Source organism: Pneumocystis jirovecii (genome assembly GCF_001477535.1).
Source record: "Pneumocystis jirovecii RU7 chromosome Unknown supercont1.9, whole genome shotgun sequence".
In the NCBI taxonomy this organism is placed as follows: Eukaryota; Fungi; Ascomycota; class Pneumocystomycetes; order Pneumocystales; family Pneumocystaceae; genus Pneumocystis; species Pneumocystis jirovecii.
The window spans coordinates 211,990-239,300 of record NW_017264783.1 but is presented as its reverse complement, the minus strand read 5'-3'; the positions used below and the strand labels follow the sequence as shown (position 1 = coordinate 239,300).

Sequence of the window (27,311 nt, the reverse complement as noted above, 5' to 3'; positions counted from 1 at the left end):
AATTCTCTTTAAATTCTTTTTTTAAACTTCAATCTACGTTAATATTTCTACATTACTCATCGATCTCAAACTTCATCACCAGATGTTGCTATGGAAACATCTGGATGACATTGCTGGCAACCGTGCTCAGACAGATCAACGTCAGCAATTAAAAATCAAAAAGATTTGTACAAAAAAACAGGTCTTTTGAGGGTCATTTAAGAAGAAAATAAATGAAATGAAAGAAAAACGGACAGCAGTTTCAGCACCGGGAAAAGTACTTCTTGCAGGAGGGTATCTAATTCTGGAACCAGAAAACGAAGGGTTTGTTCTTACACTTTCAGCAAGAATTGTATGTATTGTTGAAAACCGGGAAAAAATCGACGGGAAACCAGAGATACGTGTCAGGTGTCCTCAATTCAAGCAACCAGACTATTTTTTTCATGTAGTTTTTGACCAGAATGACCTAGTTTTGGGAATACAAGAAGTGTAAGAAAAACCCTATCAAAAAAGCTTTTTTCATACAATAAAGTAGTAACAAGACACGAAATCCTTACGTATATTATGCACTAATTTATTCAATACTTTATTTGAATCCAATGACGATGCCAAACCTTTGTATTACTATATTAGCAGATAATGATTATTATTCACAGACAGCTCCACGTTCAACGCTTTGCAAGTATAATCGGTTCGATGTTCCAATAGAAAATGTTCACAAAACAGGAATTGGCTCTTCAGCAGCGCTCATGACAAGTATGATTGCTGCTTTATTAGTCCATCTCTCTGACGGAAAATTTGACGTCCAAGTAACGCAAAACAAATGGATTATACACAATCTTTCACAGATAGCACACTGTTGTGTCCAAAATAAAATAGGAAGTGGGTTTGATATTGCAGCAGCATGTTTTGGGAGCTGCTTATATCGAAGATTTGACCCGGCTATTATTGATAGCATTGCAGATTGCACATCAGTTCACTTCAAAAAACAATTAGCAAAAGTTGTCGAAAGCTTATGGGACATATCTATAGAGGAGTTGAATTTTCCTTCAGGACTTAAAGTTCTATTAATTGACAGAGATAAAGGAACATCAACATTAAATATGGCCCGGGATGTTCTTGCATGGAAAAATTCAAATGCAGAAGCTAATGTTATATGGGAAGAATTAAAAAAAGCAAATGACATGTTCTATAAAACAATAAGTAAATTAACTAGTGCCAGCCAAGAATTTGAATCAGATTATTATGATGTGTTAAAAATCACAGGACAAGCTCCATGGGACAAAAATAATATACAATTTGAGAAAGAAAGCACAAAACATTTTATTTTCGAACTTTTGGATGACTTATATTTTCAGTTAAAGGTTTTTATATATCTTTTTACCCACTACATTTAATTATTTATAGTTAATTCGACAGAAATTAAAAATAATAGGTATTAAAGCAAATGTCCCGATAGAACCGTCATCACAATCATCTCTTCTTGACAGATGTATTCAAATCCCAGGTGTTTTAGGTGTAGGAATACCAGGTGCAGGCGGTTATGACGCTATTTTTTGTATTATTATTGAACAAAGTAACGCAAAAAATGATATATCTAATATAAAAATGGAAGAAGACAACACAAATTTTTCTATTCTTTTATCTAATGAAGAACATTCTGGTTTAAAAATGAAAAATCCTAAAGAATTTGAAGTTTTTTTGGATTAAACATGTATTAATATCATATAATATACAAAATAAGTATTTTACTTAATATATTTAATATAATGTACATTATAAATATCTAGAATATATATTCCTAATGATTCAAAAACTCTAGCAGAAAACATCAAAATATTTTCTTAAATACAATCTTCCAAAAATACATACATTTTTAAATAATAACGTATAATTCAAAATAAATAGTAAAATTCGCTTAAATCATATAATTCCTTTTCTCCTATTTAGCAATCATAATCATAATAGCTTAATCATATTAATAAATGTAAACTAAAATCAAAAATTAAAAAAAATATCCAAATCATATTTTCATAACTCCGAGTTTTTTTTCTTAAAAAAATAGTATTTATAAAAATAAACTGCACTAAACAAATCCAATTTACTTATTTTAAAATACTATTAATTAAAAATCAAGATGTTTTTATATATTATTTGTTATATTATAACTGGTTAAATAAAATAATCATTGTAAAAATGAAAAAATAAACATAATACATTTTACTTCTTCGAAAAAAACGAAGTGATTTTTGTTTCATTTAACTTTGTCTTATTTTTTACAGTTTCTTTAGGTCCTTCAACATCGAGTTTTGATTTTGGCGGAATAAATATTTCATCTTCAGAGAATGATTCCCATACGAATTCATTTTTTGTAACTACAAAAAAAATCAAAAAAGATAAAAAACAAGGTATAAAATAAATTACCAAGATAACCTTTTTTATCACGACATGTAACTTTCTTCAAAACCTTTCGCCGCCCTCTTTTCTTCTTAATTGGATCTATTTGATCATTTTTAACTACAGATGACTTATCATCTTTTGAGATATCTTTAGAAGAATCAGGCACATCATCTTTTTCCTCTATAAAATATAAGCAAAAAAACAAAAAAAAAATCCAAACCTTGGTTAGTCATCATTATTTTCTTTAATTCATCAATTTCTTTCTGTCTTTTAATAATATTTTGTTCATTATGCACCTCTTCAGCTTCTGATAAAATTTCAACTATATTCATCATTATAACAATCAAAACAATTATTTTTTCTACCTGAAGTAGTAGGACTTGAAAGAGACGAGTAATTATTTTTCAACTCTGTATTGATGCTTAAATTAAAAAACGATTCCATCGTACTTAGTTTCTTTTTAGCCAATTTGGGGACATTTTTATGAGTAGTTTCAGATAAAGATCTGAAAAATTAGCCAAAAATAAAAATAAATCAAAATATACTTTAAATTATGCCCTACTTGAGAAAAATGACTCTGAGAGGCAGTTTTTTCCTTTTCCTTTTCTTGAGAAATCATAGTGTTAACTTGAGGAAGATTTGTTTTGGATGAAGTATCTATAAACTTTGTTTCTAAAACATCTTTATTTGATTCCTGAAGAACAGGTGATACCATCTGAAACTTATTAATAAACAAAAATATATTTGAATACTAACCTCCACATTTGGATGATAAATCATTCCATATTTTCTACATATTTCTTTTGATGACAAAGTTTCACTGTATTTCATATAAAAAGGCTTCAAAGAAGCATCGGAAAGAACAGAAACGTCCTAAAACAAAGTTTAAATAATTTCCATAAAACATAAGCCCTATATCCTACCTTATATGGGGTATATTCAAGAGCATAAATATGCATTGAAGTAATCTCGTCTAATTTTTGCTTCATGTCTGATTTCAAGTATCAGACATAAATAAAAAAACGGAAATATGATAACCCTCAATATTTTCCTCTTTTACCAAATAAAAAACCTTCATCCGTAAAGGCAAAGGCTCACAAGACATGATAGATGTATCTAAAATATCGCTGGACGAAGATATTGTTTCTTCCCGCAATAAAAACTCAGTATCCATAACTTCTTTAGTAATATACCCAGATACCATGTATATTGCGTGGCATTTCTTATTGTTTTCTTGACATTTTTTATGATAATTTAAAAGTGCTCTTAAAATAAATCAAATTAAATAAAAAAAAAAAGTTCTACTCTTTTGCATCTTCTGCATGAATCCCCATATTTTTACATAGAAAAAGATATGTAATCTTCTATTTTTTAATTTTTTCTATTAAAAAAAAGACAAAAATACCACTTTTTGCTCTTGTTGAATCCATGTTTCAAGAAGCTCCATACACTGGTTCATCATTTATATAAAGAATGGCACTAAAACATTGAAAATATCAAATTCCAAGAGCGCTTTAAAAAAAAACAATTCTTTGACGTTATCAATCGTTCAAAAACAGCGAACAAATTTTATATAAAAAAATAAAAGAAAAAACAAAGACCAATTGCATATAGATTATGTATTTTATTTATATTTAAAAAATATGCCTTTTAAAAAAATCAATATTTATATTTTGTAGAATAATCTAAATCTAAATCAAAATAATAATAATAATAAGATCCAAACCCTTAGGACTAATAACCAATCCCCTTCCTTTACGTGCTCCCTTGTACACAGTTTCTATTGAAAGTAAGAACAATACAACAATATCAAAAAAATACCAAAAATATCGATCAATTCTTGTTTATCTTCAAGCGCCCAATTAATTTTATTATTATTTCCTGTTCCTGAAACAATATATTAGGAATATCGGAACATCAAAGAAGACAACTCACCTAAATCAATCATCATATGTTTATTTCTGTAAAAAAACATAATTGTGCAACGATCATAAAGTTCATACATCTTTTCTTCTTTTTAAAAAGGTTCTAAGCAAAAATAAAGAAAAAATACCTGTTTAAAGTCCGGAACCTCATCAATATCGACAAGATAAATAACCTATAACAGTGTTCAACCATGATCTCCTAAGTAATCTTGCTTACAGCAAAATTGACAACTTTTTCTGCTATTTTATATAAAACTTCATCTTGCCTCATACATTCTTCATCCTAAAAGACATAATTCAGATCTTCCACAACGTTATAACAATCCAACGTACCCCATCACGACCAAAGCGAATAACAACAAGACGCTCTTCTTCTGCAAGAAATGTGAGCAAAAAAGAAACAAAAACACATATGCTTCATGTTACCAGATAAAATAGCTTGGTCCACATGCCTAAAAGGCATATTAGCCATATAATACTCTAGATAGCTCTCTTTTATTCACCATCCCCTAAAACAATTGATATTAGCCATAAAATCCCGGAAAAAAAGCAGAAAAAACACACGTTCTTAAATGTGGCAAAAAATAACTCATCTATATACTATTATACCAAAAGTTAGCCAGAAAAATACTGTTTATTGCCGCCCAACTTCTAATACTTAATATCGGACGTTCGATATCGATTTGAAAAATCGGTCGATATAAGAACAAAAGACGACATAAAAAATCAAGAATTTATCCAAATGGATCCAACCTCTAATGATAATATTCATGAACTACGACGAATTCTTCTTGATAAGAACAAGGAGTTTCCTCTAGGTGAACGTTTTCGTGCACTTTTTTCGCTGAAAACACTTGGAAGTCAAGGTCATAAAGAAGCCATTGATATTCTTGCAGAAGGTGCAAAAAACATGAAAAAGAGCTAAAATTCCACTAGAACTAACATATAAAAGGTTTTCAGGATGATTCTGAGCTTCTTAAACATGAAATCGCATATGTTCTTGGCCAAACACAAAATAAAGATGCTGTTGAATATCTTGAAGAAGTATTAAAAAATCCGTCACAGGAAGCAATGGTCCGGCACGAAGTACATATATATCTGTTCTTTGTGCCTGATTTTACCTGTTCTTAGGCAGCAGAAGCTCTCGGTGCACTCAATAGTCGTAAAAGTCTCCCGCTTCTTAAGTTCTACCGGGAAAAAGATCCCCTGGAAATCGTCCGCCAGACATGTGATCTTGCTATTCACCGGATAGAGTGGTTTGACTCTGAGCAGTGCAAAACAGAAACCCTTATGCAAAGGTATGCTTTCTCCCTTTTACTCCAACAGTTAATCCTCCCAGTTTATTCACATCCATTGATCCAGCACCACCTCTTCCACATGATCCACTCCTTACTCCCGATCAAGAGGTCCTTAAGCTTAAAAAGCAGCTTGTCGACCAGACATTGCCTCTTTTTTACAGATACCGTGTCATGTTTCGACTCCGCAACATCGGCACAGATCTTGCTGTTGACGCACTTGCCCTTGGCTTTACTGATCCGTCTGCACTTTTCCGCCACGAGATTGCCTATGTCTTTGGACAGATTTGTTCTCCTCTTTCAGTCCCTTCTTTGTCAAAAATACTTGCCAATCCTTCAGAAGAACCAATGGTCCGTCATGAAGCTGCCGAAGCACTCGGGTCTATTGGCATTCCCGACACACTGCCACTGCTCAAAACGTTTTCCCTTGACAAAAATAGAGTCATACGTGAGAGTTGTCTTCTTGGTAAGTCTTTTTTCTGTATTTTTTTTCATAACACCTCCAGCAACCGACATGTATCTCTATGACCATCCCGACCACCCACTCCAAATACCCACCGTGCCAAGTCCTATCTACGCCTAGCATGTTTTCATATTCTCTGCAGTCTTTTATGTATCCACATTATGTATCCACATAATATATATTGTATATATTATCTGTCTCAGCGTTGCCTCGACAACCCTCATCACTTAGTCGTAGCTTCACTGTATATTACACGCAGTACATGTGTCTCGGATATATCATATATATTGCATGTGCTGCATATGCCGTATATATAGTTGTAGTATATATCATGTATATCATATATATCATGTATATTATATGTATTGTATATATTGCATATACAGCATATATTGTATGTGCTGTATCTACAGCCTGGAACACTACACGTTTGCACACGCCTGCATATTCCGTGCGCCCCATACACATTACAGATTACGTAGGCTATACATAGGCTATATATATTATATACATATATACATATATTATATATATAATGCACACTATAACACCACATGCATTATACACACCACACGGCACGCACTGTACACTGCACACACTGTATATATTGCACATTGCATGCATCATGTGCAGCCGCATTCACCGTATACGCCAATATATACAACGTACACAGCGTACAACGCATGCTATATAATGCATACCCCTATAGAATATACTGTACAGTATATACTATATAGTATATACTATATAACCGATACTGTATAGTATATTCTATACCAGTATATACTGTGCGCCAATGCACAATACATACAATACATACAATACATACAACACACTGTGTATACAATACACAATACATGCAATACACAATATATACATACAATACACATCGTATCTTGCCATGCACACCCAATACCCATTGCATGCTCGCTGATACTACTCGTTCGTCGAGAACCGATATCTTTCTCCTCAGCACCCTCCGCTGCATATATTACTTACCCGCAACGCTTGCAATCATAAAACACTGTTGCTCCCTCGTCTGCACTGCGCATTTGCAGTGCACAAAACTGCATTTCTGAATGCCCGCATGATGGACATGTCTCGCTAATCTACATGCATTAGCGGCACCTGCAGACATACAACTACCGTAGCGCCTGCAGGCGCAGCTGCAGCAGGTACTGCTGCGTGCCGTGCACGCCGCAGCCGCAGCGCAGAGCCAAAGCCCGGCGGCTGTCGCGTTGTGACCATCCGTATCTCCTCGAGAACTGGCATCAGCAGAGCACAGAGAAGGGCATACCAGTGAGCGGGAAACATGCACAGCAGCTGCGGCAGACGAGCTCATCATCTGTAAGGTCAAGGAGGCAGCCGCAGTAGCGGCAGAAGACGGCTGAGCCAACGACAGACATGGCGTGCAGCGCAAGCGGGTGTGCTGCATAATGCACTCGTAATTACAGTTCAGAGTGTATACACAGCATATATAACAGCATACATGCACAGCATATAACATGCAATGTGCAGCGTGCATATGCGCGCACACGCATTATATGCGCTGTATATGCATAGATAGCATATACGCAGTACGTATACGCTATACGTACATGCATACCGTATATAGTATAACGCATACAGTGCATACATGTAGCATATAACGTGCGGCACAGTGTATAGTGTATGGTATATACAGTGTATGCAGCTATATACATAGTGTGCATATAGTGTGTATATATAGTGCACATAGTATATGCAGTGTATACGACATGCAATGTGCAGAGTACATTCTACATTCTATGCTCTGCACTCTTGTATGCACATTGCATCTGCAGTGTCACAATGTATGCGTTATATGCACACCGCATGCGTACTTGCTCAGTATATGCTCTGTACAGCACGTATGCAGCGGCACTGAGCATATACAGAGTATATACAGAGTATATGCGCCATATATGCGCGCTGTATGCGTCATGTATGCGTGCTCTATGCGCATTATATGCGTCTTGTATGTGCATTGTATGCGTTGTATGTGTGTTGTATGCATGCTATATGTGTGGAGTATATGCGCAGGTATGCGGAGCACAATAGAGGCAGTGCATGCAGCATGCATAGCACACTTATGCATATAATGTGCATATAATACGCATACAATGCGCATACAAGACGCATATATGGTGCATACAACGCATATAGTGCAGCAGCACTCACAGCGTCTGCATACAATACTGTTGCACACCCTCGAACCGACACCGGACACCCAGTGGTACTTGGATGGCCGCTGCCGGCACTCTCTCCAACAGGTGAACTGGACGAGCAGCAGCACTCTGCGCACAGTGTGCCGCCGTCTGCCGCACATCTCCTTGCTGGAGCGTAGGTGTATCTTTTCCAGTCCACGCTGACTATATAGATGCGGCGGAATGCTTGCAGCCATATGCACTTCTCCACTCGATATTATCCGCACACGTCTTCAGAGCGATCAGCGCCAACTCCTGCATACACCTCTCCATCTGCATAGACACAGCGGGTTTCTTACTCTCCGCCATATTATGTATGTCAGTACGGCAGCAACTGCAGTGTGTATTTCTATACAATTATATAATTATACAATTATACATATTATACATACTATACGTGTTGTATAGATATTGTATAGACAAATATGCACATTGTGTGCGTATTTTATACAATATAGTGTGTATACTGTACAAATGTGTATACATATATATAGACAGAGATACAGAGATGCAGAGATGTATACACAAATATGTATAGATATACACAGATATACAGACAAACAGTGCAGTGATGCAATGGTAACACAATGCTGATGCTTGAAAGGACAATCTATTACAGAGAAGGCACCTCATCGCTATTCAAGGGCTTGGGACCGAGCCTTGTAGGTGTAGTTCCAGCAAAGTATACACAAAAAAAGCAAAAATAGGCGGTGACTGAGTATATAGAGCAATTCACTTCTATACGTACGGAAACACAAAGACTGCACTGTCTCAACGGTTTGGAGACTCAAGTTGGATCCATGTGATATCAGCAGTAACAGCAGGAATTGTTACAGCAACAGCAACCAACCCAATTTGGGTCATTAAGACACGATTACAGTTGGACAAAAGCACGTATAACACGTATACGAGTGGATGGGAGTGTACACGGAAGATTATACGTGAAGAGGGGATACACGCTTTATACAGAGGAATGAGTGCGTCCTACTTGGGGGTTTCAGAAAGCACAATTCAGTGGGTGCTGTATGAGTGGTTTAAGAAAGAGATTGGCAAGAGGCGGACACTCGATATACATAGCACAAATAATGCAAATAATACACAGAATATACACAATACATGTAATACGTATAATGTGCAAAAAAAGTATTGTGAGAAAAGAGGAGAATTGCAAGGGAAATGGAAAGAATGGCTGTGGCAAGTGGGCGCAGCAGGAGCAGCCAAGCTCATAGCAACGGTCGCCACATACCCACATGAAGTATGACATAGTAACGATTACCAGGACAACACTCTAAAGAATATAGGTAATAAGAACACGGCTACGACAGGCACCCAAAGAAAGCGGGAAAGGCAAATATAGAGGACTGGTGCAGTGCTTCCAAGTAGTATGGAAAGAAGAGGGGCTTTGGGGGCTGTATGGAGGGCTAACGGCACATCTGCTGAGAGTGATTCCGAATGCAGTGATTATTTTTGGATCATATGAGCTAGTAATGAGTTTTTTTGCAGAACGGGTGGAAAAAAGTAAAGTAAAATAAAGTGGAAAACAAAGAAAATAGATACACAAACTATGTGTATAAAATATACATATAAAATATATGTATAAAATATATGTATAAAGTATATGTATAGAGTATATGTATAAAGTATATAGAATAAGAGTACTGAAAGGACTGGAAAAAAAAGATGGATTAAGAGGATTGGGAAAGGGAATCGACTGTTTGATAGAATAATGCCTTTTTGCTGAGGACTTTGTCCTGATACTCAACGTCCTGGAGTGTATGGAAACCTGTTTTGTTAGCAAGAAGATGGAGGGGGGTAGATGTACCCTTAAGAGCAAGATCAAGAAAGTGGTGGATTTCATGGCGGGTTGTAGGATCCATTTGAAGATCTCTGTGTTTTTGATGATGGCCAAGCATGGACTGAGCCATAATAAAATAAGCTAAACTCTCGTGTTCGAGATCGGATGTTTCAAGGAGTTTCGGCATTAAGCGCTGAACAGCATCGTATGCAGCAAGAAACTCTTCCAGATGAAGGAGTATCTGAGAAAACAGTAGAACCGCTTTTATTATTAGAGACATGTTGTGATAAGTCTTTGCCAGAAGGATGCATTTGGATACAATTGAAAAGGCTTTTAAAGGCTGTTGGCACTCCTAAAAATACCAAGTGATTAGACGTATTGAAAGGAAAGGATAGATTCAATACAATGTAGAGTTGTGCAGATACAAGGAGCAGCGTCAGATGATATAGCCCTTCAAACTTAGCGGTCTTAACACGATTCTGCATGTCAGAGAGCTTATCGAAAGACTAAAAAGCATAAACAACATGAATCAGGTGCAAAATTACAAGTGTACCAAAGAAAAATTTCCTTTTTTCGCTTCAAGCTCTATTTCAGAAATAGAAATATAAAACGAGATATCACCGTCAACATCAATCGAAGATAGCTGGCTATATAACTTCTCTGCATACTGAAGATCTTTTCTAGTAAGCTTAAATTATACTGTTTATAAAAGACATTTAAAAACGAACCTTCGAATTGCTTGTTTTAATTCTTGATACAAGAAATAAGATGACCATACATGATATACCTTATGGGATTTAAATGCGATTTCTTGAGTCTCCAGCATTAATTTTTTGCTTTCATCGAATTTTCCCTGTTTGGATAACTTGTATTTTTTAGCAACCAGAGTGAAGAAAACATATCAGCATACGTGAAACGCATAAGCACAACGCATCCTGACGACTTCTTCAACAGACATGTCATCAGAAGGGTATTTCAGAAAGATGGATAACAAAACAGAGCAAAGATAAGAGCAACCTATTCCTTTAAAGGACAATTCCGATTCAATTCACCAAATTTACCTAAATTCAACCAAATCCCACTTTGCATAAGTATACAAGACGAGACTAAGCTCATAGAACATGACTCTAAAGCCAAATTTAAAGATTTCATAACCATTTCAAAGGCTCTATCTATCATAGCCTCCTATAAATAATATTACTAAGGCATTCTCAATAAGTGGAACATTTTACCTCCAAAAGAGATCTCCTGGCTTCTGCTAAAAAAGTTACTGCCTGAAGATGAATCATTTTGGTTTCCTTTGTTTTCAGCAAAAGATAATTCAGAACTTGTTCATCAGATACACTTTGTCCAGTTATACCTTCAGCTTCTTTTCTTTGAAATTCAATTAAAAAGGATAAAGCATAATTAAGGCAAGCGTGATCTTTATTTTCCCTCGCAGTGTCAATGGATTCCTGAATGGCCTGAATTACCGGTCAAAGTATAAAACTATGCATATAAGAATATACCCAAATAGCCTCCTTATTACAATAAAAATCAGCCTGTAGCATTGCCAAATCCAATAATGCATACTGATATCCCGTTCTACATTGTTTTAAAAAGAAAAAAAACAAAATCACCAACAAATATACTTGTCCCGATTACGCATTGTGTAATCAAAGTAACGAAAAAGATAGTCAAACGATGTCCTATAATCACCCGATCTCCATGAATCAAGGAATCTTGATATTATTAACAATGTAAATATAAAAGTATCCATACTTGACATAATTTACTACATGTGGAGCAGTTACATTCTGCTTCATAAAATTCGTCAACTGTTCCTTCATTTCTTTGCTTAGTCTACATTTATTTTCTGCTTCAATGTTAGTTCAATACTAAACACAAGCAAAGCATACTTTGCATCTTGCTAACATGAAATTCAAACAATCTTTCAATATCAGAAACAGATAAACACTCTAAAATATCAATTCAACCTAAACACAATAATTTTTCATACCTTCAAAATCATTCTGTATTTTCTGAGAAGAATCTCCCTCCCATAATGTTTGAAGAGTAGTGCTTGTACCAAAAGACGTTTTTTCAGGATTCTTTTGCAGCCACTTAGGCACAGAAATACTCCTATACGTAACAAGACTTTTCCAAAGATTGATTACATCGTCCAGTGGCAGATTATTAAACTCAACCACACATTTCCTAACAAAAGACCCAAGAAATGATGATGGACTTAACAACAAAAGCCGCCGACCAATGGCCGGTGGCGATTGCCGCCGTGATATCAGCCCAGGAATGCTTGAAAAAAAAGAAACAAGGTCATCAAAAGATTGAAGATCCCATAGCTACTTAAATAAGACATGAAAATCCAAACATTAACCATACCCTTTTAAGAATCATATCATATATACTTCTTCCTGGAAGATGACTTGCTTTATCACTTGTAAATTGTTGAAGATGTTTCAAAGTAGAAGGTGTTCCACATGACGGCTATCTCCATGTAAATACTATTGCTAATAAATATACAAAAACTGCCTACATCCAAATGTTCCATAACCAATGTTAATACTGGGATTGTGTGTTTAGGTGGAAGAAGAAAGCTACAATATAGCTCAACTAACACAAGTAGAGCAATCTTATGCGGCGTCAAATATTTCCCAAAAAACGCATGCATAGTTCTTAATAAAGCCCTTAATCCAGTTTTTATCAGTTTTTATAAAAAATATCTCCCAGTTTCACTCTTATCAGTCAAAACACTTAACACGTCAAGAATTCTCAAGATTAAATATTTATGTCCCTGAATAAAAATATATACGTCAAAGAACAAACAGTATATTCTCTATATATGTATTAAACGTATTGTACATATTATATTCAGTATATATACTATGTATATTATGTTCTTTGTATATTAATGCCCTATAGATAAATCGCCTAGACAGAATAAAGATAAAAACCATGCAATGAGTACATGCCCAGTAAAATAAAGCTCCAGAATATAGAATTATATAAAGAAATCTCTGTATTATTAAAGAAAAACAATGTTTAATTAGAATAAAAATACCTTAAAATTATATTAATATCTAAACACCAGCACCAAGGTAGTTCCAAGTAACGGGAACATGATAAATGATAAAGATAAAACAAGGAACAAGGAGTAAAAATTAAAAAAATATATTATACAAGAAAAATATTTCCATAGATATATTCTGAAAAATATAAACAAATATGTGCAGTAAACAAAAAGTAGGATGTCCTAAATGCTCTGAAGATATCCTATGAAAAACGACAAAACATTAATAATATGTAAAATGCCTATTTAAAGGACCAATAATGCCTTGAAGATATTAATTAATAGATCCGGAAGAATAATTAGAAATGACAATGAATAATAAAAAAAGCAAAATTAAATCAAATCATATTGACAGGCCATGTAGCCGATGTTAACATCATTCCTGGCCATCGAATGGAATTATCTAAACCTAAACCAGTGCCAACAACACAAGGATATGAATTAGTAGAAAAAACAGAAGTTGAAGGGTTCGTAAGAGGATAGTTATAGCCGATATCCAGCTGATTCATATCATATGGTATAGAAAAGGTGGTATCCTTGAAGGAACAAAGAGTGGATGGACTCGTCTTCCCCATAAATGGGTATCCTGCGATCTCTAACTGCCCAGCCGCCCCATATGAAGGATCAAAAAGATCATCATTTGATGACTGAGGAGATGAAGATAAATGTGTCGAAATATCAGTATTTGCAAGACCCAACGTAGCATCTGGTGAAGAACTATACAACATAGTCCCAAGAAACGGGTCTGTATAAGGCGTAATGACTTGGTTTTCTTCAGATGAAACCGAAACTGGAGCTGAAGCCGGACTCGGAAATGTTGGCTGAGTATATGATATTGCTGTTGGTTGAGACTCATGAGACAGTGAAGACAAAGCACTCTGAGACAATGCTGGCGATATAGGGGACTTAACATCTGGTCCACTACTACTCTGCACAGTGCGATCTTGTTGCAACCGCTTCATATATTTGACCCATTCAAGTGCAGCTTGCTTAGCATAATATGCATGCACCACATCAGACTCTTTTTTCCACATTTCACTGACTAAACTCGAAATATTTGATTCACGGACTTTTAATGCCATTGTTTCTTTCAAAAGCTGGCTAACATGCGACCGATACAAAATAAAAGCATTCTTAGGACGTGGAATCCGGTTCTTTGACGCTGTTTTAGAGGCTGACGACGCCTGTGATGAACAAGACAACGTCCGTGTCTCTATTGCTCCACTATGTGTCGCTGCCGCCTCTTTCAAATTCTCTCGTGGTGCCTGAGACTCACTCTCCTCCCAAACCACAGGCTCTTTGCCATTCATCATCTGAATCAATGGAAACGTCAAATCATTCGTTGCAGGTGTAAACTCAACCGGTGGCGGCTGAAATGTCAAAACACGGGAATACCCCTGCTTCTCATCAGCAGCCTTCCCCTCCACCTTGCTTGTCCGTCTTGTCCGTCTTTCTGCCCAGGGAAAATTCAATACCCGGCATCGTGACATAAATTCTGGAGACTTTGACTTCATTTTCAACAAACTTTAGATATAGTTTCTCAAATATCCTGCTTTCCAAATGCAATTATAACTCCACTCAAACAACTCCAAAAAACAAGTATATTATACACTTTATCGTTTCTGCCTTAACAAAAACTCGGGCTCCAATAACACTTTTTATTGATTCTTTTCCAGAAAAACACTATACTTTCTTTATTGCTGCCTAACTGCACTGTGCTCCCAAATACTGTTTTCCCCGCTCCAAAAAGGCTTCCTATTCTTCTGATCCCTTATAGACTACTTATTCACACGTACGCACTGTCCGTCCGTGCGATCAACAATCGTCTCTGCCCTTAAAAGTGGGATCCAACCAAATGTTATCTAAAATTGCCGTTTCTGCAGCAATTTGACCCGGAAAAAAAGCAAAAACACTTAAAAACACTTTCTTCACACCGTCTTCACGTTTATTAGCTGCTTTTTCCGCCTATTCTCAGCGATATAGCCGTTGATATCTTTTTGACTCGAAAAAACGGTTCCTCGACGTTTCGCGGAGTTTGAAGACTGAATAAAGACCGATAGACCAAGAAAACGAAGAGGCCCGACCGGTCCGGAAGAGCGTCAAAGAAAGCCGTGTGAAGTCTGAGCAGGCCCAACATGAGCAGAACAGACAAATGAACCCATTGGATATACCGTTTGACAGGTTAAACGTGTTTGCTTATGAATACTATGTGTTTAAACAGTTTTAAACGGTTACCTGACAGCAAAGATATAAGAATAAAAGATAAAAAACAACCAACTTTCAAGAAATATAGTTAATCCAACGGGTATGCAAATCCTGAGGAGCTAGAGTAAGAAATATAAGCATTTTTCTGCATCTTTATCCTGTTTTTTTCCAATGTCCAAGCTGTTTCACAAAAATAAAAATATGTAAAAATATTATAGAGCTAGTTATGAGTAAGCCAGAAGGGAGATACTATTGCCGGTTGAACTTGATGAATTCAGTGAAATTCTAACCTTCAACAGGCAGCAGCAGACCAACAGCGTGCTCTCCGGTTTGAAAACTAAAAAAATTAGCTTGAAATATATATGTATTTAAAACTCAGACCCAAACACCAACTTGCCGAACAGTTAATCCGCAACGACGAGCAAGCATTGTCTTTTCAGTCGGATTAGGCCATGGTTTGCACTGAAACACCTTCTCTAGCAGCTGCTGTACGTCTTTACGAAAGCGTCGGCCGGCTGGTGAGGCTGTAGCAACTGCTGCAGCCAGTGAAGCAGATCCCTCACAGCTTAATGACCGTACTAGCAGCTGAATACTTGCTGTACGTGATTGCTGAATATTGTTCCACACATTATATAAACTGACGTCTTGGCACCATGCATTTTGTGTAAGCAAAATCGAAGACTCGGTTGAAGAACGGTCAAAAATAGCACTAACAGTCTCAAAAAGACGTTCATATGATGCATTCTGTGTATTTTTTGTATTGCAACTTATATCTGCTGTATTCACTGATTCTCGGGGAAGCGATGACTCTGCAGAAGACCTCATGAGATGCTGCTGTGAGCTTGGAAACTGTGAGTATATTGGAGAATGGCTGCTTATTTGGCTTAACAACTGATTTGGTATTTGGCTCGGCAATAATTGTTGTTTTTCTATCATATAAGACTGCATTGGCATCTAGCACAGGTTAGACATTGACCACCGTCAAAATTGCAAAAGGATTGCATCCAAAACACAGAACTCAGTCTAAGCCATTTTACAGCTTCCAAAGCACTCTTCATTTAAAGCTATAGCAGTCGGCCTAGACTTTGCACACCCAGTAGAGCCACTGCTGGCTTCCAACTGGTTTCAATCCTTCAACAACCTACCTGCTGTCCTGATGATTGAAGAAGCCGGAACTCACAGATTGAACATTCACAACAAACAGACTCTGTCAAAACAGAAAGCTCAATGGCAAGCGTCTTAAGAAGCTGCCACTCATCCAAAGAATTCATTTCAGTCACCATAGATTCAGGTCAAATTAGTACTTCAATGCCACAACTTTGATATCTGCAAAACACTGTTAACCAACACAGTCGGTTTTTTCTTCAAACCACTGACGTAGATGTTCAAAACAACGGGTATTTGTTACTCAAAACTCGTGTTCTGGGCCCTGCACGGACGTATTCATGGCTTTGTCTTCAACACTTGTGCTCAAAGGGTCTTTGCACATGTCAATTATGCCCTGTCTTTACACAATAATCTACAACAAAGCATAACAAAGCACAACAAAGCGTTCTACAGTTTTTCTATGAAAAAAAAATAATGGCACATAGCACAATTGGCACTTTAATCCCCGATCCATTCCCGCTATTCCTGGCATGCAGCTTTGGCATCTTTCAGCCACCATTAAGCACGCCGTGACATCACTTATCTCTAGGTGGGCTGGCTCTTTTTCTTTAATCGACGTGTTGGGCAATATAGACACTTTTAGCGGACAAGTCTCTAAGATTGAAACGGGCCGATTAATGTAGAGAGGAAAAAAAACAGAGCAAAAAGATAGCAGGAGAGGGGCAAAAAGACGGAAGAAACGGCAGGAAAAAACAGATAATTTCTAACAGGAATCGTTGGGTTTTTTTGGCATTTTTTTGTGTATTTTTTATTATATGATGTAATTTTTAATTAAGATCGGCGTCGACCCGTCTGTTGACATAAAGTACACTATTGAACTGCGACATAAAAACAAATAGACAGTATAGAGACATAATAATGTTGAAATATGAATGAAATAATAGTAAAAATGACAGTATAGTAGCTAAAAAAGAGACATATTATGCATGGGCTTAATTAAAAAAGATTGGAGGAAAATTAAAAAAATTGAAAGGAAAAGATAAATACGATGTTAAATTAGGGTTAAAAAGGGTTTAAAACTAAACAGGCATTTTTAATCTGGGGTTTTATTTAAATGCTATTCTAAACAAATATGAGCTTTATTTTGGATTTTTTAGGTAGATTGACATATACACTAAAAAAGAGGGGATAAGGAAAAAATAAAATAAAAATAGACTATAATAAAATTATAGTGGGGATCGTCAGAAAGAGTTAGAAAAAAGATAAAAGAGGGGCTATAAAGGAACTATAAATGAGGCTATAAACTAAGATATGAACTAGGCCATGAAGAGTAGAGTGGAAAAAAAGAAAAGAGAGATGATAGAGGCTGTAAAAAGCATAAGGACTAAAGTAACTAAAATGGGGGCAAGATAGTGTTTTGGCGGGGCCCCGACACAGTAAGATCAATGTGGCTCAGTAGAATATACTAGATCCATCACAAGATTATGCAAAGTGGTCGATGTTTGTGGGGTTAAAATAAAGCAGAGATACAAGGTTAAAAAGTCAAGGGGATCAGAATTAAGGATTAAGCATATTAGTACACGAGGATTAGGCATTTCTACAAGTTGGAGTGCCGTTATTAGCAAAATTATCGGAACAAAACATACTGGAAGCATTTGGTATCTTTATAAAGGGATTTCAAGGGATCCTGGGATTTATTTGAAGCATTTTAAAAACATATTTTGGGAATTTAATCAAAATTGTATATATTTGTCTAAAAGACAATGCATGCACAGTTAGAATTCAAACTACCAAATGAAACAGAAACACGACGAGCAGTATTGCATCCATATTCAATCAAAGATGCATCCCCATACTTAGATGAAAATAAAGGAGCGGCATACTTTGTACCACATGGATATCAGCCGATCTTGGTGCCACAAAATGATGAAGATGCAACAATTCAAGCTTTACTGGATCTGGCAGTGCCGACAGTACAAGCAGTGAAAGTGCAAATACCATTACGGCAAACGCTATTACCACACTATATTATTAAACCATGCAAGAAATCGAAAACAGTGAAACCAATACGGCCACCACGGCCTCCAAATGCATTTATTTTATATAGACAAAATCAACAAGCACATATTCTTCGGCAAAATGCCAATTTATGCAATAATGATGTATCACGGATTATTGGGAACATGTGGAACGGGGAATCACCACTTATTAAGCAGCGGTTTCATCTACTTGCACAAAAAATGAAAGAACAACATCGTGCAATGTATCCAATGTATCGGTATTGCCCTCGAAAGGCCTCAGAACGTAAAAAAAAGGTTAAAACAAAAGTACCACAAGAACAAACGGCGTTTAAAACAATGCAGCCAGAGCAGCAACTAACAACGCCAACAATAATTCAACCACCGCAATGGGACCATAACATAGAAACGGAAGAAACATTGCTAAATACACAGAACTTAGCGCTAGGGACAACTGCATTAGATATAAACGAGTTCACAACAGCCCCACTGTGGGTATGATTTTGAACTCACATAATTTAAACAAAATTCAAATAAAACATTTAGCGTGTAATAAACAACGTGTATGTATTTATCGGATATAAATCTAGAAAAAATGGAGAGCGGATGTGGGGTTAAGTTATGAAATATTTATGAATTTTTATTATATTTATTATATTATTTTGACAAATGAAATGAACTACTTTATTGTATTGTTTTAGACTTAAACATGTATATTTTACGTTTGTTTTATCGCTATCTTAATTTTATTATCATTTCTCTTAATTCTACTTTTAAGTTTTCTGCCAAACTTTACAAAGTATAAAAATGTAGTTAATATATTTAGGGAATAGCGTACACATTAAAGATTAAACAGATTTAGTATATACAAAATACATCTTAACGCAAAAGGCAGGTAACTATAGATTATTTAGAAACCGTACTAAATTAATATTATCGATACATTAGGACATTAACAGCGATAAAATATTTAATATCCAGTTAGAAAAAAATTAGTGAACTTTAAACCTTTAATATTCTTTTTACATTGCGTGCTATGCTTCATGTGCTTTTAAAAATAACTTGTCTAATAACTTTTTATATCCTAAATTATCTTTTATGAATATTCATATTTGAGGATAAAGCGTTAGCACATAAATATCTTTATTCTGTTGCCTCACGATAATAAGAAATCTTCCTCATTTCACCCAGTTTTTTCCTTGAATTTGCAAGCTCATTTTCGAGTTTTAAAATTTCAACTTGTTGCTCCATTTCGCGAACTTTAAACTCATGTAGCGTTAATTTCGAGTAATCAAATTTATCTTCATTTTGAAAACGGACTGCTACTGCGTCTTGTACTTGTTTAACCAGCACTTTGCATGCTTGAGAAACAGCTTTAGATGCATCTTCTAAAGTCTGCTGTGTCTTTGACATAAATTTTGCCTTGACTCTCGATGCTGAAACAAGTTGAGCTGTAGCTGCAGCCATTTCATTTGATGCCACAATCAACTGCTCTGGACTATTCCCTCCATTAATCATACCATCTGCAGTTTCAATAAGAATATTTGTTGATCCAGCAACAGCTTTAGCTGCAGAAATAAGTCCTTCCGTCCACCGATTATTCTTTTTATAAAACGCAGCTCGTGTATTAGAACCTTTTCCTTGACTTACAATTTCGTTTTGAGAGTCTGTTGCTGCTTTAATTAACTGAGAAACAGCATTTGTTATAACAATTGCAGCCTCAAGTATCGTATCATGTATCAATAAATCAGGACTCATGGAATGTAAATTCTTTGGGCGATCCTTTAACTTGTCTAAACGCATTGCAGCTTGTTCAATCGCAGATAAAGCGTTTTCGAGTTCCCTATTTACTAAGTCACCTATATCTTTAGAATTTGCAATCATATCAGCAATATCTTTAGGAACAAAGCTTTCTACCAATTGAGCAAGCTTTTTTAAACTTGACTGAATATCCAAATTTCTTGAAATAACAGTTTCAATTTTCTTTTCATCAGAAAATTTTATCAATCGAAAAGATTGTAATGCTCCTAAATTCTTCTGTGAAACAATAGCAAAATCTTGAGCATATGAAATTAATTTTTCTCCAACAACATCATCATTAGCCAATCTAACAATTCCTTTAACATTGCTAAGAACTTCCCCAATAACACTTGTAAAAATATTAATCAATTTAATAATTTCAGGATGGTCACCATTTGGACCATCTACAACAAAATTATTAAAAGCAGTAAAAAATTCCATAGCACTTGAACTTCCTTTTTCAATTGTTGATAGCAAGTATTCAGGTGTTGAATTTTGATTACCCGTTTGCATTGGGGAAGCTAGCTCATATAACGAATTATCAATTGTTTGTATAGCACTTTGCAAAACAGAATCTAATATTATATTATTATTTATTTTTTATAAAGTCTAAATCTTACCAATAATACTATTAAGTTTTTTAAGATTATCTATTAGATATCGATCAATTTCAGAATTAATAGCAGAATCCATATCACGATGATCCTATAATATTTAAAAAATAATTTAAACAAAATTAAGAAATATTCACCATATGTAAATCATTAAGTTTCATAAATGTGGATTCCATTTCAGCTTTATAAATATCTAATTCATCATCTTTTTCTTTTGTTACTTTTTCTAATTGATCATAAGATTCTTTTAATTTCATTGACATTTCATCAATCATTTCTTGTTTAACCTATTAAAATATTAATTTTAATAATTATAAAATATAAATTACCGCAAGAGACTTTTCCAATTCTGAAACTTCTTTATTATATTTAGAAGTTAATGAAGAAAGCTCATAAGACTTAGATTTCTCCGAATTTTCGGTCTTTTTCAAGCTTAATTCCAAATCTTTATTAATTTTATTCATTTCTTCTTTTTGATTCTATACTATTTTTCAATATATATATATATATATAGAAAGAGAATATTATACTTTTAATTTATCCATTTCGTGTTTTAAACGATCTCTTTCTCGAGTAATATTAGTTAATTCTGCAATTTTATTGCCCATTTCCTTTTCTATTTCTTCTTTTTTTTCAATAGATTCTTGAGCAGATGCTGCTTTTAGCTGGATTTGTTTATATTTAGAAAGAAAATCTATGTGTTCTTCACGAAGCCGAGTATATAGTTCAGCAAGAGACTCATATTTATTTTTCCACATAACAGCTTGATCTTGTAATAATCAATATTTAAGAATTAAAAACATTTTATTCGTAAACCTTGAAATGATTTAATATAGCCATCTTTACTTTCAATTTGTTGAGATGCATTAGCATTTAAATTCTGTAGCTCATTTTCTAAAACTTTAACCCTCTACAAATTAGATAACTTTATTAAAAATAAATAAAATATTAACCTTATCATACTGTTCAAGCATAAGTTGATCTCTATTATATTGTCCACGCATATTTAAAATTTCCTGTTCTAATTCTAAAATCCTATTTTGAACATGCAACTGATATTGTTCATTTATTAATTTTTCTTGTGCTAGTTTTTGTTCGGCTTGCATTCTTTGTTCATTAAGTTCTTGTTGTTTTATATAATCTGCTTCTTTTTGAGCCTGAAGTTGCCACTGTTGTTCTTGATAAGCAGAGTCATCTCTTACTTGACTATTAGACCAAGCATTAGAAGCCAAATCATTATCATAATTATTTTCATTTTTAGATGATCCTTCGGATAATGAATCCTTATCTTTTACAGAAAACTTCTGTGAAGCTAAATCGAAATCATCTATTAAGTTTTCCGGGTCCTATACTACTTAAATATTATACATACGTTATCATATTAAATCAAACCTGAGGCAATTTTGGCACTGATATTAAATTAACAAGGTATCTAAGATTAGAACATTCATAGTAAAATTTAACAAGTTTGTGGTGTTGAGAATTATATCTCAATCTAAGAGGCTTAATAACCTCATCTGACTGAGTGCCTATATTTTGTCAAATTCCATTTCATAAAATAACAAAAAATACTATGATAAATAGCACGAATCATATTCGTAACAAACTTATATATTCCATAACTCTCCTGAACTAAAGGAACTAATGCTGCAACTCGGCATTCATTGTTAGATCCATTTCTAAAGTGCAAAAATATCGTTTTTTGAAATAGGTCAATTCGGTCTTGTAATTGCATCAATTCCGTAATCGTTTCATATCTATTTTAAAATCTATTACAGCTTATACCAAGCCATTAAAAAGACTCACCCTTCATTAGGATCATTCGTATTTTTCAGTGTCAAATATTCGTCATATTCAAACATACCTTGCACGTCAATTACCTTCATTCGTTCACACTTGTTTACCATTGAATTCTGGATGCAACTTATGAAATGATAATTTTGCCATCAAAAATTCCACATACTCCTTTACTAAATTCCCATAGCCTTTTTATCCATTATATATACATTTTCAGCGCAAAAACTTAACCTGCCTTTAATACTGCCTCCAACAACTGAATGAGAACACAGCTCAAGCCAGGGCCGTTGCGCCTGCGCCTCCTGAAGTGTAATAGGGTGACCCTCCTGAATAACTTTATGCATACATATTAACGCCTTAAAAATCTGAATATCATCTGATAAAATAGGCTGTGCTTTAAGTCCTGCCCAAAAAGATATAGAAGACTTGTGATCCCACGTATAAACAATACAGCCTATATTAAAGGTTCAAAACATAAGAATTGTTATATAAAATATACTTACTACGAACATGTTTTCTTTTAGGTGCTGTTTCTTTAATACTTGTTGCTTTCTTAATATTAACAGCCAAATCAGACTCAGAACGATTCAAATCAATATTACGAGATACATATGGATCTTCTTTATAAGATTCATGGAAACGATAGTTCCTAAAGACATATTAACTTAGATATTTCTTTGAATTCAGAGATTTACATTTTTTATGATCAAAAGGTTTACGATAAAAATTATGGGTCGTCTTAAGTATTAATAAAATAAATTTATTTTATGAATTAAAGTATAAATTAAAATTAATAAATCTCATCAGCATCAATGTCTTCACACATTGAGTCATCGTCCATGCTTTCATCACCACCCATATCAGAAGTTGATTCATGATTGGGTTGAATATATATTTTTTTTTCGTGAAAACAAATATTAACAGTTTCATTATCTCTAATTTGTCCACGTAACATGAAAATTGAAAGTTTGTTTAAAATCTCATTCTGAATAATTCTTTTTAAAGGTCTTGCACCATAAGCAGGAGAATAACCAGCTTCGCTAAGATAAGCGATTGCAGCATCATCGACTTCGATTTTGATTTTTCTTTTTAAAAAGATTAAAAAGAAATAAAAAAACACTAATATACCTATTGTTATCTTCAAGTCTTTTTTGTATTTCTTCAATTTGTTTAATAACAATTTCGCGCATGTTTTTCTTTGTTAGACGGTTAAACATTACTACTGTAGTGCGTCTTAAATCAATTAGTCCACAAATCTTTAAACTTTGATAATATAAACCCTAAAAATTCAGGTTTGAAAAATTTACGAATACTATCCATAACCATAGCTTTTGTAATTTCATCAGTCTTCCCGTCTGGTGTAGCAACAGTATTTGTAAGATATTCAGCACCCTTGATTCGTCAGAAAACAAAAACTACAAAAAAAAATACCAAATTGCTTGTCATAATAATTACCGCATTTTTAGCATCTATTGTTTGACTTTGTCCAGATGTCAAACGACCGTCATCAAGAACCTGAAGTAAAACAGTCAAAACTAAAGCATGTCAACCAAAAATAAACATGAAATATTCGTAATAACCTTCCTGTGCGGCTTTTTCTATCTCATCAAATAATATTACAGAAAACGGACGTCTTTTAAGTTGCTGCATTTATTAATAATAATATTGTTTTATTTGAAGATATACTTCAGTTAATTGTCCACCTTGATCATAACCTACATATCCAGGAGGCGCGCCAATTAGACGGGAAACGGCTATTACATCAATAAAAATGACAAAATATCAGAGTTTGTTACAATGTTTTTCAGTATATTCTGTCATGTCTATTCTTATCATAGCATTTTTATCATCAAAAAGAAACTCTGCTAACTAAATTTGGTGTTATTATATAATTAATTAATAATTATAACACACTTGTTTAGTCAACAATGTTTTTCCAGTTCCACTAGGACCACAAAATAAAAAGCTAGCAATTGGTTGATTAGGATTGGAAAGACCAGACCTATAAATCAAATAAAAATCCAAATATATTAAATGCTTATATTAATATCGTACCTGCTAAGACGTATAGCATTTGCTACTGCCTTTACTGCATCTTTTTGTCCAACTACATATTGTGATAAACTTTTTTCCATTCTTAAAAGCTTTTCTTTTTCACTTAAAGTTAATCGTGTTACAGGAATTCCTAGTTAATGGTTATTTTAGAAATAAAAGTAAAATTTTGAAAATACCTGTCCATCTAGCTACTATCTCATTTATTTGATCTGTTGTTACAACATCAGTAAGTAATAATTTCGGTTCACTTGATTTTTCAATCACTTCTGCATCAGCCCTGGCCTTTAAAGCTTCCAAATCTTCAATCCTCTTCTGCAAATCCGGAATAGCTTATTTTTTTTTAATATATAAAAATAAAGAATCAAAAATACCATAATATGTTAAATCAGCAGCTGTTTGTAAATCCATACGTCTTTCTGCGTCCAATGCTTTAGCTTTTAACTCATCTAATCGCTTTTTTGCTTTTTGAATATCATTAACTCTTTGTTTTTCTATTTGATACTACAAAAATTTAAAATATAAATATTTACTTAAAAAAATACCCTTTCTCTTAAAGGTAATAATTTTTCTTCTACATTTGCCATTTCAAGGCGAGCTTTTGCTAAACGTTCTTTTGATAAATCATCTTTCTCTCTTTCTAAGGCGTGAATCTCAACTTGAAGCTGTCTTAATTGACGTTCAAGACTAAATTTCATAAATATATGTTGAATTTTAAATAGGAAAAAACTTGTCTAATTCTTCAGGCGCACTGTCTCTTGCAACACGCACAGAGGCAGCTGCTTCGTCAATAAGATCAATCTAAAATTTAGCTAATGAAAAAAATACTATATTTCTTACTGCACTATCAGGTAATCTCCTCCCAGTAAGATAGCGAGACGCAAGAGTCGCAGCAGAAACAAGACTAGAATCGAGAATCGTTACACCATGATGAACCTCATACTAATATTTTAAGAAAAAATATAGTTCATATGAATTTTTAAACCTTTTCTTTAAGTCCTCTTAAAATTGAAATACATTCTGGCAAAGAAGGTTCTTTGACCTAAAAAGTAAATATCTTTTTTTAAAAAAATAATATTTTAATACCAATATTTGTTGAAATCTTCTTTCAAAAGCAGCATCTTTTTCTATATACTTATAATATTAAAAAAAATAAAAAAATAAAAACCATACTTTACGATATTCTCCTAATGTTGTAGCACCAATACAATGAAGTTTACCTCTTGCTAACATTGGCTATTTTTATCAATACTGAAGCACTAAATGAAATGTAACTCACCTTAAGAAGGTTAGCTGCATCCATACCTCCTTCTCCAGTGTTTCCGGCACCCATAAGTAAATGAATTTCATCTACAAATCTATAAAGTATTCAATATACATGTATGTGTTAATAAATAAAAATACAAAATAATTATTTCTTGAGAATCTTCAACTTCTTTTAATACAGACTTAATTCTTTCTTCAAATTCTCCACGAAATTTACTTCCTGCAACCAAAGCTCCCACATCAAGGCTAAGTAATTTACATGTTAAGAGGTTAGATGGAACATCAGAATTTACAATTCTCTATATAATCAATAATAGCTCTTTTATAAATATTTTCCTACTTGAGCAAGTCCCTCTATAACACTAGTTTTGCCTACACCAGGTTCTCCTATTAAAACTGGATTGTTTTTAGTCCTAGAAAAATTAATACACAGACTCATTCCTTAAAATACTAATAATAACCGTCTAGACAGTACACGAATCGTGCGACGTATTTCATCCTCACGTCCAATTACAGGATCAAGTGTGCCATTTCTTGCTTGCTCAGTCAAATCAACAGTATATTTAGAGAGAGAATCAAAGCCAGATTCTGCTGATTTTGATTCTATACGGTGATTCCCTCGTACTTTTTGAATTGCTTGATCTAATAACTGAGATGTTATTCCCATCTCACTTAATATTGCTTTAATCGCTGGATCTTCTGACAGTGCAGATATCAAGTGATCCTGAGCCATATATACATCACGTTGACGCTTTTGAAGCTCATGGGCCGTTCGTAACATCTTCATACATTGTGGTGACAAAGACACATTTTCCGGCGCCGGTTCCTGCACTGGCATCCGTACCAATAATCTACGGACATCCCTTTCAAATTTACTAACGTCTCCGCCAGATTTCTCAATAATAACACGCAAAAGTTGCGGATTTTCTTCCATCAACAATGTTAAAGCAATATGTACTATATTTTTATCATTAATCACTCTATTTTCTCTGCAGAAAAACTTACTTGGTGTCAACTGACTATGCCCATGGCTCTGAGCTAATGAATATGAATCTGAGATAGTTTTCTCTGTTTTATCTGTAAATTGATAATTCATCACTTTTTATGTCGTTGGGCCCTCGCTAGTTGATAACTTCGAGACTGACATGCCCGTGCCAACATAACGTTCCTTAATTACGTGTCCCCCCTCCAATCTTGCATTGAGTAGAAAAAAAGTATTTGACTTGTAAAAATAGAAAATTTCGAGTAAATTGAATGAATTAGAAGGCAAAAAGTATATTTTTATGTTTTTTTGGGGTTTTGA

At 34.3% G+C, this 27,311-nt stretch overlaps 12 protein-coding genes across 12 annotated transcripts; 4 read left to right on the top strand and 8 right to left on the bottom strand.

Moving 5' to 3' along the window:
• Window positions 1-217: 217 nt before the first annotated feature.
• Window positions 218-1,689, top strand: T551_02171 (phosphomevalonate kinase; the record flags this gene model as incomplete). Its single annotated transcript, XM_018374434.1, has 3 exons — window positions 218-468; window positions 512-1,343; window positions 1,387-1,689. 3 exons carry the CDS (start codon window positions 218-220, stop codon window positions 1,687-1,689), a joined length of 1,386 nt encoding a protein of 461 aa, XP_018229386.1.
• Window positions 1,690-2,199: 510 nt separating this feature from the next.
• Window positions 2,200-3,210, bottom strand: T551_02170 (uncharacterized protein; the record flags this gene model as incomplete). The annotated part of the gene is made up of 6 exons (XM_018374433.1): window positions 2,200-2,354; window positions 2,404-2,559; window positions 2,600-2,701; window positions 2,745-2,884; window positions 2,925-3,094; window positions 3,136-3,210. The coding sequence occupies 6 exons, from the start codon at window positions 3,208-3,210 to the stop codon at window positions 2,200-2,202; spliced, it is 798 nt and encodes a 265-aa protein (XP_018229385.1).
• Window positions 3,211-4,070: 860 nt separating this feature from the next.
• On the bottom strand, window positions 4,071-4,776 carry T551_02169 (mitosis protein dim1; the record flags this gene model as incomplete). Its single annotated transcript, XM_018374432.1, has 7 exons — window positions 4,071-4,159; window positions 4,201-4,266; window positions 4,315-4,384; window positions 4,433-4,477; window positions 4,522-4,587; window positions 4,638-4,678; window positions 4,731-4,776. The coding sequence occupies 7 exons, from the start codon at window positions 4,774-4,776 to the stop codon at window positions 4,071-4,073; spliced, it is 423 nt and encodes a 140-aa protein (XP_018229384.1).
• Window positions 4,777-5,046: 270 nt separating this feature from the next.
• Window positions 5,047-6,127, top strand: T551_02168 (deoxyhypusine monooxygenase; the record flags this gene model as incomplete). The annotated part of the gene is made up of 4 exons (XM_018374431.1): window positions 5,047-5,203; window positions 5,257-5,390; window positions 5,436-5,602; window positions 5,644-6,127. The coding sequence occupies 4 exons, from the start codon at window positions 5,047-5,049 to the stop codon at window positions 6,125-6,127; spliced, it is 942 nt and encodes a 313-aa protein (XP_018229383.1).
• Window positions 6,128-6,178: 51 nt separating this feature from the next.
• Window positions 6,179-7,407, bottom strand: T551_02167 (uncharacterized protein; the record flags this gene model as incomplete). The annotated part of the gene is made up of 5 exons (XM_018374430.1): window positions 6,179-6,205; window positions 6,944-7,056; window positions 7,108-7,171; window positions 7,209-7,243; window positions 7,308-7,407. 5 exons carry the CDS (start codon window positions 7,405-7,407, stop codon window positions 6,179-6,181), a joined length of 339 nt encoding a protein of 112 aa, XP_018229382.1.
• Window positions 7,408-8,874: 1,467 nt separating this feature from the next.
• T551_02166 (uncharacterized protein) lies at window positions 8,875-9,819 on the top strand (the record flags this gene model as incomplete). The annotated part of the gene is made up of 3 exons (XM_018374429.1): window positions 8,875-8,969; window positions 9,014-9,542; window positions 9,589-9,819. 3 exons carry the CDS (start codon window positions 8,875-8,877, stop codon window positions 9,817-9,819), a joined length of 855 nt encoding a protein of 284 aa, XP_018229381.1.
• A 153-nt stretch (window positions 9,820-9,972) lies between these two features.
• On the bottom strand, window positions 9,973-12,750 carry T551_02165 (uncharacterized protein; the record flags this gene model as incomplete). Its single annotated transcript, XM_018374428.1, has 14 exons — window positions 9,973-10,434; window positions 10,487-10,588; window positions 10,636-10,762; window positions 10,811-10,947; window positions 10,993-11,099; window positions 11,144-11,267; window positions 11,315-11,545; window positions 11,591-11,666; window positions 11,714-11,803; window positions 11,844-11,940; window positions 11,981-12,040; window positions 12,082-12,421; window positions 12,462-12,566; window positions 12,616-12,750. The coding sequence occupies 14 exons, from the start codon at window positions 12,748-12,750 to the stop codon at window positions 9,973-9,975; spliced, it is 2,193 nt and encodes a 730-aa protein (XP_018229380.1).
• A 737-nt stretch (window positions 12,751-13,487) lies between these two features.
• T551_02164 (uncharacterized protein) lies at window positions 13,488-14,663 on the bottom strand (the record flags this gene model as incomplete). The annotated part of the gene is made up of 1 exon (XM_018374427.1): window positions 13,488-14,663. One exon carries the CDS (start codon window positions 14,661-14,663, stop codon window positions 13,488-13,490), a length of 1,176 nt encoding a protein of 391 aa, XP_018229379.1.
• A 1,066-nt stretch (window positions 14,664-15,729) lies between these two features.
• On the bottom strand, window positions 15,730-16,637 carry T551_02163 (uncharacterized protein; the record flags this gene model as incomplete). Its single annotated transcript, XM_018374426.1, has 2 exons — window positions 15,730-16,308; window positions 16,500-16,637. The coding sequence occupies 2 exons, from the start codon at window positions 16,635-16,637 to the stop codon at window positions 15,730-15,732; spliced, it is 717 nt and encodes a 238-aa protein (XP_018229378.1).
• Window positions 16,638-18,224: 1,587 nt separating this feature from the next.
• Window positions 18,225-18,980, top strand: T551_02162 (uncharacterized protein; the record flags this gene model as incomplete). The annotated part of the gene is made up of 1 exon (XM_018374425.1): window positions 18,225-18,980. The coding sequence occupies one exon, from the start codon at window positions 18,225-18,227 to the stop codon at window positions 18,978-18,980; it is 756 nt and encodes a 251-aa protein (XP_018229377.1).
• Window positions 18,981-19,622: 642 nt separating this feature from the next.
• Window positions 19,623-23,883, bottom strand: T551_02161 (uncharacterized protein; the record flags this gene model as incomplete). Its single annotated transcript, XM_018374424.1, has 14 exons — window positions 23,386-23,883; window positions 23,194-23,339; window positions 22,926-23,144; window positions 22,798-22,878; window positions 22,700-22,757; window positions 22,466-22,650; window positions 22,286-22,422; window positions 21,847-22,239; window positions 21,710-21,803; window positions 21,424-21,662; window positions 21,223-21,372; window positions 21,031-21,180; window positions 20,900-20,984; window positions 19,623-20,854 (listed from the first exon to the last, which is right to left on the bottom strand). Coding segments are annotated over exons 1-14 (3,171 nt in total). The 5' UTR covers window positions 23,388-23,883.
• Window positions 23,386-27,104, bottom strand: T551_02160 (ATP-dependent chaperone ClpB; the record flags this gene model as incomplete). The annotated part of the gene is made up of 22 exons (XM_018374423.1): window positions 23,386-23,775; window positions 23,819-23,923; window positions 23,970-24,082; window positions 24,122-24,225; window positions 24,271-24,334; window positions 24,377-24,444; window positions 24,487-24,559; window positions 24,605-24,692; window positions 24,746-24,875; window positions 24,922-25,074; window positions 25,117-25,246; window positions 25,288-25,429; window positions 25,473-25,543; window positions 25,583-25,684; window positions 25,728-25,784; window positions 25,829-25,876; window positions 25,916-25,978; window positions 26,022-26,100; window positions 26,147-26,307; window positions 26,349-26,421; window positions 26,470-26,965; window positions 27,014-27,104. The coding sequence occupies 22 exons, from the start codon at window positions 27,102-27,104 to the stop codon at window positions 23,481-23,483; spliced, it is 2,706 nt and encodes a 901-aa protein (XP_018229375.1). The 3' UTR covers window positions 23,386-23,480.
• Between the last annotated feature and the right edge of the window lie 207 nt (window positions 27,105-27,311).